The sequence below is a fragment of the Myotis myotis genome, unplaced genomic scaffold (genome assembly GCF_014108235.1).
Source record: "Myotis myotis isolate mMyoMyo1 unplaced genomic scaffold, mMyoMyo1.p scaffold_m19_p_11, whole genome shotgun sequence".
In the NCBI taxonomy this organism is placed as follows: Eukaryota; Metazoa; Chordata; class Mammalia; order Chiroptera; family Vespertilionidae; genus Myotis; species Myotis myotis.
This window is the reverse complement of record NW_023416315.1, coordinates 7,353,683-7,367,148: the sequence shown is the minus strand read 5'-3', so window position 1 is coordinate 7,367,148 and position 13,466 is coordinate 7,353,683. Positions and strand designations below refer to the sequence as shown.

Below are 13,466 nucleotides of genomic sequence, written 5' to 3'. Positions count from 1 at the left end.
TCTCTTTGCCTCTCCCTTCCTCTTTGAAATAAATATAAAAAATAGAAACAACAACAACAAAGCACTAATGGAGGGGGAGGTAAGAACTGTGAGGGGGACAAGGAACTGCCCAGTTCTGGGAAGGAGCCAACACCCGGGCGGGCAGGCGTCTACGCAACAGGTAGGCCCGCAGGGAAGGTTAAGGTTGCCCCGCGGGGACGGTGCAGCGCCAGCGGCTCTACTCGGTCCCACGCAGGCCCCGGGGCGCTTTAGCCGGCCCGGCAGAGCGACTGGACGAGGGGGAGGGGCGTCCTTGCCCAGGGCGCATGCGCGGGGAAGGTCTGCGCCTGCGCAACACGCACGCAGCACGTGCCGCCCTGGGGCGCATATAAGGGCGGGCGAGGGCGGCGCAAACACCGCAGACGTTCGTGGTTGCAGGAGTGAGGCCAGGGAGAGGTTGGCGTCGCAGACTTCGGAATAGAGCAGGTCGGTGTGCCCAGGGCAGGCAGGGGCCCTGCGGAGGGTGTGCGGCGGGCAGGGCAACACTAGCTTGCAGGGCAGGTGAGCGTGCGTGTGTGGGTGTGTGTGTGTGTGTGTGTGTGTGTGTGTGTGTGTGTGGCGTCAGTTGAGTCCTGGCTAAGGAGACGCTGAGCCCTGAGCCCTGGGATTTACCCCGGAACCGACGAGGGGCTGGGCCTGGGGAGGCTGGGCACGTGGGAAGGGCCCGGGCACGAGGACAGCGCGGCCGGCCCCGGAGGGCAGCCCCCGGGGTTCCAGGCCGCACTGCAGTCCCCGGTCTCCGAGGCCTCGTCTCCCACGGGGCGGCGGCGGGACCCGAACCTCGACTTCCTTGTCTCCACCTGGGTCCGGGCTGTGGGCAGCGCCCCTCGGCGGCCTTGCAGTCCATCCGTCCGGTGAGCGGGAAGAGAAGGTCAGGAACCGGCACCCAGGCTCGGAGCTAGGAAGGGGGACTGGGGGGACTTCTCCACGCTCACAGCGTTCTACCCGGCAGAGTGCGACGGGCCTTTCCTCAAGGCGACCCTCTGTTTTCCAGCCTAGAAGATGAACTCTTCGGAAGAAAAGAGACTTTCCGAGGAAAACAAACCCACACCCTTCCATTACCTGCATGGCCGGGCCCGGCAGCCTCGCCGGAAGTGCTGCGGCCAGAATTACAGCCGTCACACACCCTCTGTCCCCGGGGCAGGTAAGGACTCTGCACTGGAGTCCGATGGGCTCGGGCGCCCTCCCAGACCGAGGCCGGAAGGTCTTCTGGTGTCCCCAGCGCCCGAAGGTTTTCATGCACGTTTCTTCTCCCTGGTGGCAGCTCAGAGGGGCAGTGCTTGAAGTTCCCATCAATAGGTAAAATGTGATTCTAGCTTTATGCCAGGAACTCTGCTGAATACTAGGAGTGCTCCTCTCATGCCCCCTCCAACAACCTCGCGAGCTAGGTATTGCTGTGCTTGCTTCACAGATAAGCGGACGGAGCCAGGACAGGCAGTGAATTGCCTGGGTCACACAGTAGTCCAGCCAAAACCTCATGCTCTGAGACCAGTCTGGTTGGAAGAGTTACCTCAGAGCTCCCATCATTGTTTCATCAAGGCCTACACATTGCGAAAACTTTTACATCGAAGTGAAAAAAATGCCCTGGGAAGAATAAGTGTTTTAAAGGGAAGGGGATTTGCCCAGGCCCGTGTTGCTCAGTTGGTTGGAGCATCATCCTGTGCACTGAAGGGTCATGGGTTTGATTCCTGGTCAGAGCACATACCCAGGTTGCAGTTTCGATCCCTGGTCTGGGCATGATGGGAGGCTATCACATTGATGTCTCTCCCTCTCCATTCCCCTCTCTTAAAAAAAAATTAAAAAAAATTTCTATCTATCTATCTATCTATCTATCTATCTATCTATCTATCTCAATTAGTGGTAAGCGGGGTTTAAGGAGAGCAGTAAGGAGGTATGTAGGGCGGGCGGCTGTAAACTGAGTAGGAGTGATTGATTCTCTTATCTGCAGTAGCAAAGAGTGTCTCCGGGGCCTTACCCTTATTCTTGTGTCCCCTTCTGTAGATAAAGCATGTTGTGGACGCTACTCATCTCTTCCCAAGTAGAAAACTAGGTGTGATAAGGAGTGTATTTGAGTTTATCAGTGACTACTCCCCACTGGGTAGTAGGAGCTGTTGATGGCAATTTCAAAGTTGCAGTCCACGCAAAGAGGAATTCTATCAGTATATGGCATAGGGACGCCAGCTATGTCTCTGGTGTGGCTGCCTACCTGGAGGATTTTGGACTTGCCTCTCCCTATGAGCCAATTCCTTAAAGAAAAGTTTTTTTCTGTATATAAATGCTCCCTTGGCTCTTTCTGGAGACCCCTAACTAATAGGGATGTTGAAATGCTATTTTGATTGTGCTGAGGAACAAATTGTGAGAGGAGAACAGTTTGTATTGCCTTTACTACTTAGTTAAAGACCAGTTGACTATGTTGATGTGGTCTATTTGTGGGTTCTCTGTGTTGTTTCATTGATCTATTTTTGATTTTTTCTTTAAACGTGAGCCTGTTGGATTTGATGTTTTTTGTTTTGGAAGGTTATTATTCAAGTTCTTTAATAAATATAGACCTACGCAGTCCATTTTCAGTTGGGTGTTGGCAAATATTGTCTTTTAAGGAATTGGGCCATTTTTATCTAGATCATGAAAATTGTGTCAATAGTACAGATGAAGAAATGCCCATGGTTTTGGCAGCTATGCATTCTCATTTCTGATATTCATAATTTTTGTCTTTTTACTTAGCATGGCTAGAGGATTATCAATTTTTTTAAAAAAATATATTTTATTGATTTTTTTACAGAGAGGAAGGGAGTGGGAAGAGAGTTAGAAACATCGATGAGAGAGAAACATCGTTCAGCTACCTCCTGCACACCCCCTACTGGGGATGTGCCCGCAAACAAGGTACATGCCCTTGACCGGAATCGAACCTGGGACCCTTGAGTCCACAGGCCGACGCTCTATCCACTGAGCCAAACCGGTTAGGGCGAGGATTATCAATTTTTGCTCTTTTTAGTGTATCAGTTTTTGGTAGTGGTTCCCCTATTGAGTTCCTGTTTTCAATTTCAATGATTCTGCTTTAATTTTTATTTCTTTGGATTTAATTTACTCTATTTTCCTAGATTCCTATGTTAGAAGCTAGGTGATTTTTATTTATTATTTTTTTAATCCTCACCTGAGGGTATGTTAAATGATTTTTTTTCTTTTTCTTTTTTTTTTTTAAGAGAGGAAGGCAGAAAGAGGCAGATTTTTAGATCTTTTCTAATACATGCATTCAATGGTATAAATTTCCCTGCTTTTATGTTCAAAATATTTAATTTCTCCTAAGACTTCATTCCCTCATGTGTTCAACAGTGTGTTTAATCTCAAAATATTTGGGGATTTTTCCAGCTACCTTATTATTTTCTACATTAATTCAGTTGTGGTCTAAGAGCAGACCTTGTTACATTTTGCCTCCTGTAGTTTGTATTTTTAATTAAATCTTTATTGTTGAAAGTATTACATAGGTCCCCTTTTCTTCCCCCATTGACCCATTCTAGCCTGCCCCGCTCCTGTAGTTTCACCTTCTGTTAAAGGCATAGAAGGGATTGTTATGTCTCAGTGAACAATTGACTTTTAGGTAATGCCCCTCTTTACCCCTGAAGACTTTTCTTGCTCTGTCTAAAATAAAATACATCTTCTCCCACTCTCTTTATTTTCCTTAAAAAATATTGCCCTAGCCGAACCGGTTTGGCTCAGTGGATAGAACATCGGCCTGCGGACTCAAGGGTCCCAGGTTCGATTCTGGTCAAGGGCATGTACGTTGATTGCGGGCACATCCCCAGTAGGGGGTGTGCAGGAGGCAGCTGATCAATCTCTCTCATCGATGTTTCTGACTTTCTATCCCTCTCCCTTCTTCTCTGTAAAAAATCAACAAAATATATTTAAAAAAAAAAATATTGCCCTAACTGGCTTGACTCAGTGAATAGAGAGTCGGCCTTCAGACTGAAGGGTCCCCGGGTTTGATTCTAGTCAAAGGCATGTACCTTGGTTACAGACTCCTCCCTGGCCCCGGGGTCCTGACTGGGGCGTGTGCTGGAGGCAACCAATTGATGTGTTTCTCTCACATCAGAGTTTCTCTTTGTCTTTCCCTTCTTTCTCTCTCCCTTCTTCTCTCTCTAAAAATCAATGGAAAAATATCCTTAGGTGAGGATTAAAAACAAAAACTAAATAAAAATGACTTAAAATATATTTTTTTAGTGATTTCGGAAAGGAAGGGAGGGAGAGATAGAAACATCACTGATGAGAGAGAATAATTGATCAGCTACTTCCTGCACGCCTCACACTGGGGACCGAGCTTTCAACCCCAGCATGTGCCCTGACTGAAAATTGAACTGTGACCTCCTGGTGCCTAGGTTTTGGTAGCAGTTGGAGGGGAATGGGAAGGGTCCCAAAAAGGGAAGAGAGTTGGTGTAGTGGAGGAACCCACATATGGCTAGAGCCTGTGGTGTTTGTGGGGAGTAATGAGATGATACAGTGAGACTCCAGATAATGAGCTGAGGAGCTTAGGCTGTGAAAAGACATTCAAGTACTGTGCTGGAGGGAGTGGATCAGAAGCATTATTCTGGCAGTGGTATGGAGTATAGGCTGGGAGATAGGTCAGGAAGGTTACTACTTACTCATGTGAAAACCTGGAGAGGCATGAAGTCTTTTGTATTAGTAACAGAAGAGGGAAGGCTTTCTTCTCCCTTCATTAAAGGGGAAAACCCAAATGCTTACATAAATAAAAAATATGCCAGGTACGTTACAAAAGGCACTTTGATACATTTTTGCACAGTGAATTTGAGTTCAAAAGATGAGCCCCACAATATTGACTAAATTGCCTCATGAACACTGATTTGAACATAACTATTGCTTCATTTATATACTAGAAGTTTTCTCTTACCTTCATTTGTCAATCATATACATGTGTCTTTCCTTTCCCAAGAATGTGTTTATGGTGTTACTGACACAATTGCCCTGAAGAGTGGAAGTGGGGGAAGGTGTGTGTGAATGAATAAGTAGATCTAATAAGCTTTTGAGATCTAAAGAACTTTTTTTGATCTTTATTTTGTAAGGCCTGACATTAATTATTCTGTTATCAGGGCAGTAATGAATTTGTGCTTACTGTGGGCTTGGTCTCTTTAAATCTTTATTATATACTAGAGGCCCGGTGCACAAAAATTTGTGCACTTGGGGGGAAGAAGGGGTCCCTCAGCCTGGCCTGTGCCCCCCTCTAGCAGTCTGGGACCCCTCGGGAGATAACGACCTGCTGGCTTAGGCCTGCTCCCGGGTGGCAGAGGGCAGGCCCAATCCCTAGGTGCAGCCCCTGGTTGGGCTCAGAGCAGGGCCAATTGGGGGGTTGGGGCGCCTTCCCCTGTCATGCACAAAGCAGGGCAGATTGGGAGGTTGCGATGCCACCCTCAGTCACGCTCAGGGTAGGGCCGATTGGGGGGTTGGGGCACCGCCCCCTGTCACACTCAAGGCAGGGTCAATGGGGAGGTTGCGGCGATGCCCCCGTCACACAGAGCAGGGCCCATCAGGGGGTTGGGGCACCGCCCTCTATCACCCACAGAGCAGGGCCGATCAGGGGGTTGGGGCGCTGCCCCCTGTCATGCTGATCCCGGTGCCGGGAGGCCTCTCGGCTCCGCTGATCCCGGTGCTGGGAGGCATATTACCCTTTTACTATATAGGGTAGAGGCCTGGTGCATGGGTGGGTGCCAGCTCGTTTGCCCTGAAGGGTGTCCTGGATCAGGGTGGGGGTCCCCACTGGGGTGCCTGGGTGAGGGGATGATGGCTGTTTGCACCTGGTCACACACCCTTCAGGGTGGGGGTCCCCACTGGGGTGCCTGGCCAGTCTGGGTGAGGGGATGATGGCTGTTTGCAGCTGGTCACACACCCTTCAGGGTGGGGGTCCCCACTGGGGTGCCTGGCCAGTCTGGGTGAGGGGCTGAGGGCTGTTTTCAGGCTGGGGGTGACTGAACTCCCAAACGCTCCTTTTTTCCTTTTTTTTTTTTTTATTCTGGGCCAGCTTTAGCTTGAGGCTTGGCTCCAGCTCTTAGGCCTCCGCTCCTGAAAGTAGGTTTCTGGCCTTTGCATACAATGTTGCGAATCTGCTGGCTGAATTCCAGTGGTATTTGTTACAATGTTTGAAACTGCAGGCTCAGAGGCCTGCAGCCGCAGGCGGGGAACGTTGGTTTTCTCTGTCACTGAGGCAAGCAAGCCTCATGTTAGTTTCAAGCTGCCTGGCTGCCGGCCGCCATCTTGGCTGACAGTTAATTTGCATATCTCGCTGATTAGCCAATGAAAAGGGTAGTGGTCGTACGCCAATTACCATGTTTCTCTTTTATTAGTGTAGATTATTGATTTTTTTTTTTTACAGAGAGGAAGGGACAGGGCATAGGGTTAGAAACATCGATGAGAGAGAAACACAACCAAGGTACATGCTCTTGACCTGGGACTCTCCAGTCCGCAGGCCGGAGCCAAACCGTTTAGGGCTTCTTAGTTTCTTTAAAAAGTCATTATGGCCTGGCTGGTGTGGCTCAGTGATTAAGCATTGACCTATGAACAGGAGGTCACGGTTCAATTCCCAGAAAGGGCACATGCCCAGGTTTCAGGCTCGATCCCCAGTGTGGGGCATGCAGGAGGCAGTCGATCAATGATTCTCTCTCACCATTGATCTTTCTATCTCTCTATCCCTCTCCCCTCAGGACCATTAATTACTGATTGATAACTGTATGTGGCCATACAGGTGCTTACTGGCTATATGTTGTGACTGCTGCAGGAGACAAAATAATTACTATGTTTTCTTTCTAGGATTCAGAAATGGAAATCTGTATTTTCCATGGTCACTGGTACCCAGGAAGTATTTGGACTTCCTCCCACCACAGTCCCCTTTGCCCACTACACCTAACCAAAGACCTAATTTCTGGTACTACAGTGGCCATGGGGAAAAAATGAGCACGAAAGGGCCTCAGACTAAACTTCAGCAGTTGTGGCACAATAAGATTTCACAGAGTTCCTGTGAAAGTAGGAGTGTGGTATGTAACCCTCATGGGGGTGAAGACCCTTCCCTGGAGAAAATGTGTGAAGAAGAAGGAGAGATGGACAGCTGCCCTCAGGGGCACATGCCCGGTGCTGCCCCGTTGGCCCACTCTAACAAAGTCGATGTAGCCATTCAGTGTGACATGAGCTGGCTGGAGGATGCAGAGCTGGAGAGATCCCCTGCGTCATCACCAGGAGGGAGAAAGGGAACAGCGGAAGAGTCAGTGCTGTGTGGCATCCTGGGTAGAAAGGAGGTAGGAGAGCAGGACAGCAGGCCCTCCACTGCCCAGTTGACCCAGTCTAACAAAATCAATGAATCCATCCATTGTGAAATAGGTTGGGTGGAAGATGCAGAGCTGGAGAACTCCCCTGAGCAAATGCCCTTGATAGGTGAAGAGTCACCGAACTGCACAACAGCGGGACCGAGGAAGATGCCCAGGAGCAGGAAATTACATGAGGCCAGGACTGCGTTCTTAAAAGGAAAGAATGACACTGCGACCTTGACCAAAGAAATTACTTCTTTGAACATTTCAGATGAGTGTGAGTTGGAAGATGAAGCGTGTGAGATAGAATGGGTCTTTGTAGAAGAAGTTAGTGGTCCCAGTTCTAAAGAAAGGTTTGATCAGGAAGAATCCTGGGGAAGCTATTTGTATTCTCTACTTGTCTGGCCCTGGAGCAGTAATATCAACGAGAAGAATGCTGAGTGTGAGGGCACCTCTATGACCCCGTTATCCTTACCAAAAAAGAGGACTGTGAAATATATGACAACAAGTCTCTGACAGAACATAGCATCACCCAGGAGGCATTGGACTCCATGACATTGTCTCAGGAGTAAATATAAGCGACTAATGGGCTCAGCCTCCTTAGTTGTCTAGTGGTTTCCTTTTGGGTCCTGGGTCCAAAGGCAGCAGGATCAATGAGAATTCTCCATTTTAAAATCGAGTTTTCACTTAAGCTCTAGGTGCCCATATTTGTAGAATTTGCAAAGAAGATCCCAAGTTAGAGGTGAGACAGAGTCATAGCAGATGATGGCTGGGAGGTAATGGTAATGGAGAGCTGGGTTGAGTAGTCAGGACAGGGGGCTGTAGATTTAACTCTGCTGTTGGGCAAATGAAAATTGTCACCATTCTAACTGGGTAACAGGCATATCTATAGACACTAGGTTGCAGAATGTATTGGAGCCAAAGATATTCTCTTCTGTGGAATGTTATTTTTATGGTGTTTCACATTTAATTCCTGATGTTGCTAATGATAGTAAGTTGTGGTTTATATGGGATTATTATTATTATTTTGTTAAGAGAGTGAAAGGGACAGGGAGAGATAGGGAGGGAGGAACATCGATGTGAGAGAGAGGGACACACATTGATTGGTTGCCTCCCAACTGGCTGGGGATCAAGCCTACAACCGAGGTACATAACCTTGATCAGAATTGAACCCGTGACCCTTCAGGCCTCGGGCCGGCACTCTATTAAGTGTCCCAGTTTAGAGCCGGGTACTGGAAGTTTAGTATCTTCCTTTACACTGAGCCTTGATATTGAGTATCCCTGCCATTCCTCCAGCACCTAGTCCTGGGATGTCAGGGTTCAGTTGCTTTACAGCCATCTAAAGGACATCCTGCCCGCAGTGGCATAAAGGAAAGACTGATAACTAAGCACAGGCAAAATGTCAAGAGCCTTGGTTTTATCTGAAAGGTAGAAAGGAAAAATGGGTAATGATTCTCTGTATTCCTCTTTTTTTGGTTAATCCTCATCTGAGAATATTTTTCGATTGATTTTTAGAGAGAGTGGAAGGAAGACAGACACATGGTTTGGTTGCCTCTGCACATGCCCAGCCAGGGCCGATCTGCAACTGAGTTGGATGGCCTTGACTGGAATCGAACCTTGGACCCTTCAGTACATTCTTTCCACTGGCTAGGGTGTGTATTCCATTCATAGGAAACAAATTACTGAGTTCCAGCTACAAAGAAGAACTAAGTGTATCATGATGGGCTAGAGCATGTGATGTCTTAATTTCAACTAATAAAGCTGTTCCAGAAACAAAAGTGAAGTCTTTGGAGTGAATTTGATGTTATAAAAGTAAATTGAATTCCATGTTTGTGATAACACAACTATAGATTTGGGTCATTTGTGTGTGCTTCTGTCTTATAATTTCCAGGGACCCTTAGATAAGGAATAGAGTGTCTTGCTCATTTTAATAGATGGGGACCAGGCACATAGCAGGTCCTGGATAATAGCACTGTCCATCTAGTGCCATGGACTTCCATCCAGTGCCTGCTCCTAGAAAGGAAGTTTTAAAGGAACAGTCTTTATACAAATACATAGGTGGTTACTTGGTCAATTTGTAGGGCCAACCTTCCAATAAATGGTGTAGGTTAAGTCTCACTAGATGCCAAAAAGGTTACTGAGGACTTATTTGGAAGAGCAGGAAGTGGTGTTGCACATGTGGGGTGTGATGGGAGAGCCATGAGGAGTGTCTGCAGGCAGGATATGAGCATGTGAGTACCCAATGTTGTCTGAGCTCACACCCCACAGGTTAAGAGCTCAGTCCTACAGGACTGCCCACCACCCTACAGACCCACTCACATGCCCAGGTTATCACCGTGCTTCTGACAGACTGGCTATAACTTGGAGGTTCCAGTGTCCCTTTTCTTGGGTTTGGTTTTGCTGAAGCAGATCCTGGTACGCAAACTAAATTAAAAGTGGAAGAGATGCATAGGGCAAGGTATGGGGAAAGGGTGTGGAGTTTCCATGCCTGCTCCAGGCATATAAGTCTTCCCAGCACTTCCATGTGTTTACCTACCCCAGAGCTTTTTTGTTTTCATTCCTCACCCGAGGATATTTTTCCGTTGATTTTTAGGGAGAGTGGAATAGAGGGAAGACAGAGATACTCTGGTGTGAGAGAAACACATTGATTGGTTGACTCCTGCAAGAGCCCAGACCAGGGCCCATGCCGGGGAGGAGCCTGCAAGGGTATGTGCCCTTGACCAGAATCGAACCCTGGACCCTTTGGTCCGAAGGCCCAACTCTCTCCACTGAACAAACTGACTAAGGCTATATAACTTTTATTGACTTTAAAAATATTTTATTGATTTTTTTACAGAGAGGAAGGGAGAGGGATAGAGTTAGAAACATCGATGTGCTAGGGACGTGCCCGCAACCAAGGTACATGCCCTTGACCGGAATTGAACCTGGGACCCTTGAGTCCGCAGGCTGACGCTCTATCCACTGAGCCAAACCAGTTATGGCATGACTTTTTTATTAATAAAGACAAAGGAAAGGGAGGGAAGAAGGGAGAGAGGAAGATAAGGAGAAAGGGAGAGGAGGGGGAGAGAGAGAGGAGAAAGAGACATTGACTTGTTCCACTTATTCATGTATTCATTGGATGGAAGGACATCCAGGAGGATGTCTGGTCTAATTAGCATATTATGCTTTTATTATAGATGTCATTCCAATAAATTCAATAAAAAAGGCCCACATGTCAAGAGTGATGACAGGCTTAAGTGATGCACTCTAGAATCTAGGTCAGAAACAGAAGACAGAGAAGTCGAGATGCGAGAGTAGGGGATAGTAGTTAACTTGCAGGGGCTGCCCAGATCCCAGTTAAAGCAAGAAGTGGAGGAAGACTCCAGTAAGAGGCTAGAGATTAGAGCAGCGGTTCTCCAAGTGTGGTCCCACAGTATTAGCATCCTTTGAGGACTTGTTCAAAAGGAAGATTCCCAGATCTACCCCAGTCCAGGTAGTCTGGGAGGCCAGGAATATGTTTTAATTAGCACTATAGTTGATGTTGGTGCCCCAGAGGTTTGAGAGGCATTGATGCAGACTTCTTTTTCATGTTAAGAATACTTAGATCATGAATGGGATTCCAGGAGGGCAGTAAGAAATTCCTGGAAGAGAAGAGGCTGGGATGCCAAGGAGAAGTGGAGAGCATGCCTGAATTAACTGGCCTTAGAGTTTTCTGAAGCAGCAAGCCCTGGCATTGCAATCTGGACTAGTTCTTACTGAGATCTTATTTGAAGCCAAGACCAGGAACGTTTATTTTTTATTTTTTTCTAGAAATGGCTTTATTACTTGCCAGAGCATATAAAGCTTTCATTTAACAATTAGTTTTGATAGCAGTTTCTATTTTTATTTTTTTAATCTTGCAAACTAGAGTCCCGGTGCACAAAAATTTGTGCACTCGGCGGGGAGGGGGGTCCCTCAGCCGGGCCTGTGCCCTCTCGCAGTCTGGGACTCCCTCAGGGGATGACCACCTGCTGGTTTAGGCCTGCTCCCTGGGGGATTGGGCCTAAGATGGCAATCAGACATCCCTCTGGCAGCCCGGCAGCCCTCGGGGGATGTCCACTTGCCAGCGGGGAGCAGACCTAAGCTGCAGTCAGACATCCTTAGCGCTGCTGAGGAGGCAGGAGACGCTCCCACCACCACCGCTGTACTGGCAGCCATCAGCCTGACTTGTGGCTGAGCAGAGCTCCCCCTGTGGGAACGCCCTGACCACCAGAGGGCAGCTCCTGCATTGAGTGTCTGCCCCTAGGTGGTCAGTGTGTGTCATAGTGACCAGTCATTCCCAGTCCTTCTGCTTTTAGGGTCAGTTTGCATATTACCCTTTTACTATATAGGATAGAGGCCTGGTGCACGGGTGGGGCCGGCTGCTTTGCCCTGAAGGGTGTCCCAGATCAGGGTGGGGATCCCGCTGGGGTGCCTGGCCAGCCTGGATGAGGGGATGATGGCTGTTTGCAGCTGGTCACACCCCCTTCAGGGTGGGGGTCCCCACTGGGGTGCCTGGCCAGTCTGGGTGAGGGACCAAGGGCCGTTTTCAGGCTGGCGGGTGACTGAAGCTCCCAACCTCTCCTTTTTTTCTTATTTTTTTAATTCTGGGATTCATTTACCTTCTATGGCTATCACTGGAACTGAGAGCTGGCTTTAGCTCTGAGGCTCGGCTCCAGCTCTGAGACCTTGGCTGCTGAAAGCAGGTATCAGGGTTTGTTTGGCTTCTATAATTGAAACACTGTTGCAGCTCCAGCTCTGAAGCCCGGCTGGCTGAAAGCAGGTTTCTGGGGTTTGTCTAGCTTCTATAATTGCAACATTGTTTCTTAGAGTGCAGCTCAGAGCTGGGCTGTTGCAGGCGGGGAACCTTGGCTTCCTCCATCACAAGCCTCCTGTTCACTTCAGCTGCCTGGCTGCCGGCTGCCATCTTGGTTGGCAGTTAATTTGCATATCACCCTGATTAACCAATGGGAAGCATGTCAGAGGTACAGTTAATTACCATGTTTGTCTATTAGATAGGATTCTTTATTAGTTAAGGAATTACAAATGTGTCATCATCCCCCCCATTAACTTTCCCCCTCCCCCCCACTCATGCTCTCATCCCCCTGTTGTCCATGTCCATTGGTTTGGCTTATATGCACGCATACAAGTCCTTTGGTTGATCTTTTCCCCTTACCCCCACCCTCCCCTACTTTCCCTCTGGTTGCTGTTTCTCTGTCTTTGGATCTGACCCTGTTCATCAGTCTATGTTGTTCTCTATATTCCACAAGTGAGTGAGATCATGTGGTATTTATCTTTCACTGACTGGCTTATTTCACTTAGCATAATGCTCTCCAGTTCCATCCAAGCTGTTGCAAAAGGCAAGAGTTCCTTCTGTTTTACCGCAGCGTAGTATTCCATTGTGTAGATGTACCACAGTTTTCTAATCCACTCATCTTCTGATGGGCACTTAGGCTGTTTCCAAATCTTAACTATGGTGAATTATGCTGCTATGAACATAGGGGTGCATATATCCTTTCTGATTGGTGTTTCTGGCTTCTTGGGATATATTCCTAGAAGTGGGATCACTGGGTCAAATGGGAGTTCCATTTTTAGTTTTTTGAGGAAGCTCCAGGAGCGTTTATTGATGAGCACCTGGGATGGGTTCATTCTGGGCCTGGGATTGGCTGCTCTTTAAAGGGGTGTGGAGTGTGGGGGGAAAATCCAACCCATAGGGAAAGAGACCAGAAATGAATAGAGAGTTTCTGGAACCCTGATAACAGCAATAGAACCTGCTGGATAGGGAGGAACACAACCTGTGAGCAAGATCTAGCTCCACTGTGCTCAGCAGAGAACAAGATGAGCTCTGCCTTAGCTGCAGGCCCCACCCCGACAGGCTGAGCTGCTTTTGCTGAGGCCCACTGGGCTGTGCTTAACCAGGAAGAGGAAGGAAGTGAGGGATATTTTGGGGTGTGGGTAGCCGACTCAGTACAGTAATTTCCTTATATTCTTAACAATTTTCTGAGTCACTCTGGGAAATTCTTAGGGTTTGGCCAGTAAGATCCAATCAAGTTAAATATGATGGAACCCCTTTTCCCAATCAACAAACCATCTCAGGTGATATAAACACACACCTTTTGGTGCAGATAT

General features: G+C 48.0%; 1 protein-coding gene across 2 annotated transcripts; it reads left to right on the top strand.

The window, feature by feature from the left end:
• Positions 1 to 402: 402 nt before the first annotated feature.
• On the top strand, positions 403 to 8,862 carry LOC118665941. Of its 2 annotated transcripts, none has more exons than XR_004970778.1 (3): positions 403 to 465; positions 1,034 to 1,338; positions 6,850 to 8,862. XR_004970778.1 is itself a non-coding variant. In XM_036327362.1 (3 exons), exons 2-3 carry the CDS (start codon positions 1,042 to 1,044, stop codon positions 7,854 to 7,856), a joined length of 1,149 nt encoding a protein of 382 aa, XP_036183255.1. In that variant the 5' UTR covers positions 403 to 465; positions 1,034 to 1,041; the 3' UTR covers positions 7,857 to 8,862. The 2 variants fall into 2 exon arrangements, 1 of the variants encoding a protein (XP_036183255.1); XM_036327362.1 differs by having other exon boundaries at positions 1,034 to 1,183.
• Positions 8,863 to 13,466: the final 4,604 nt, after the last annotated feature.

Excerpts from the sequence above, each read along its gene's own strand:
- LOC118665941 (XM_036327362.1), top strand. The coding sequence starts at position 1,042 with ATGAACTCTTCGGAAGAAAAGAGACTTTCCGAGGAAAACAAACCCACA. Across the intron at positions 1,184-6,849 it reads ACCCTCTGTCCCCGGGGCAG|GATTCAGAAATGGAAATCTG; the intron begins GTAAGGACTCTG and ends TTTTCTTTCTAG.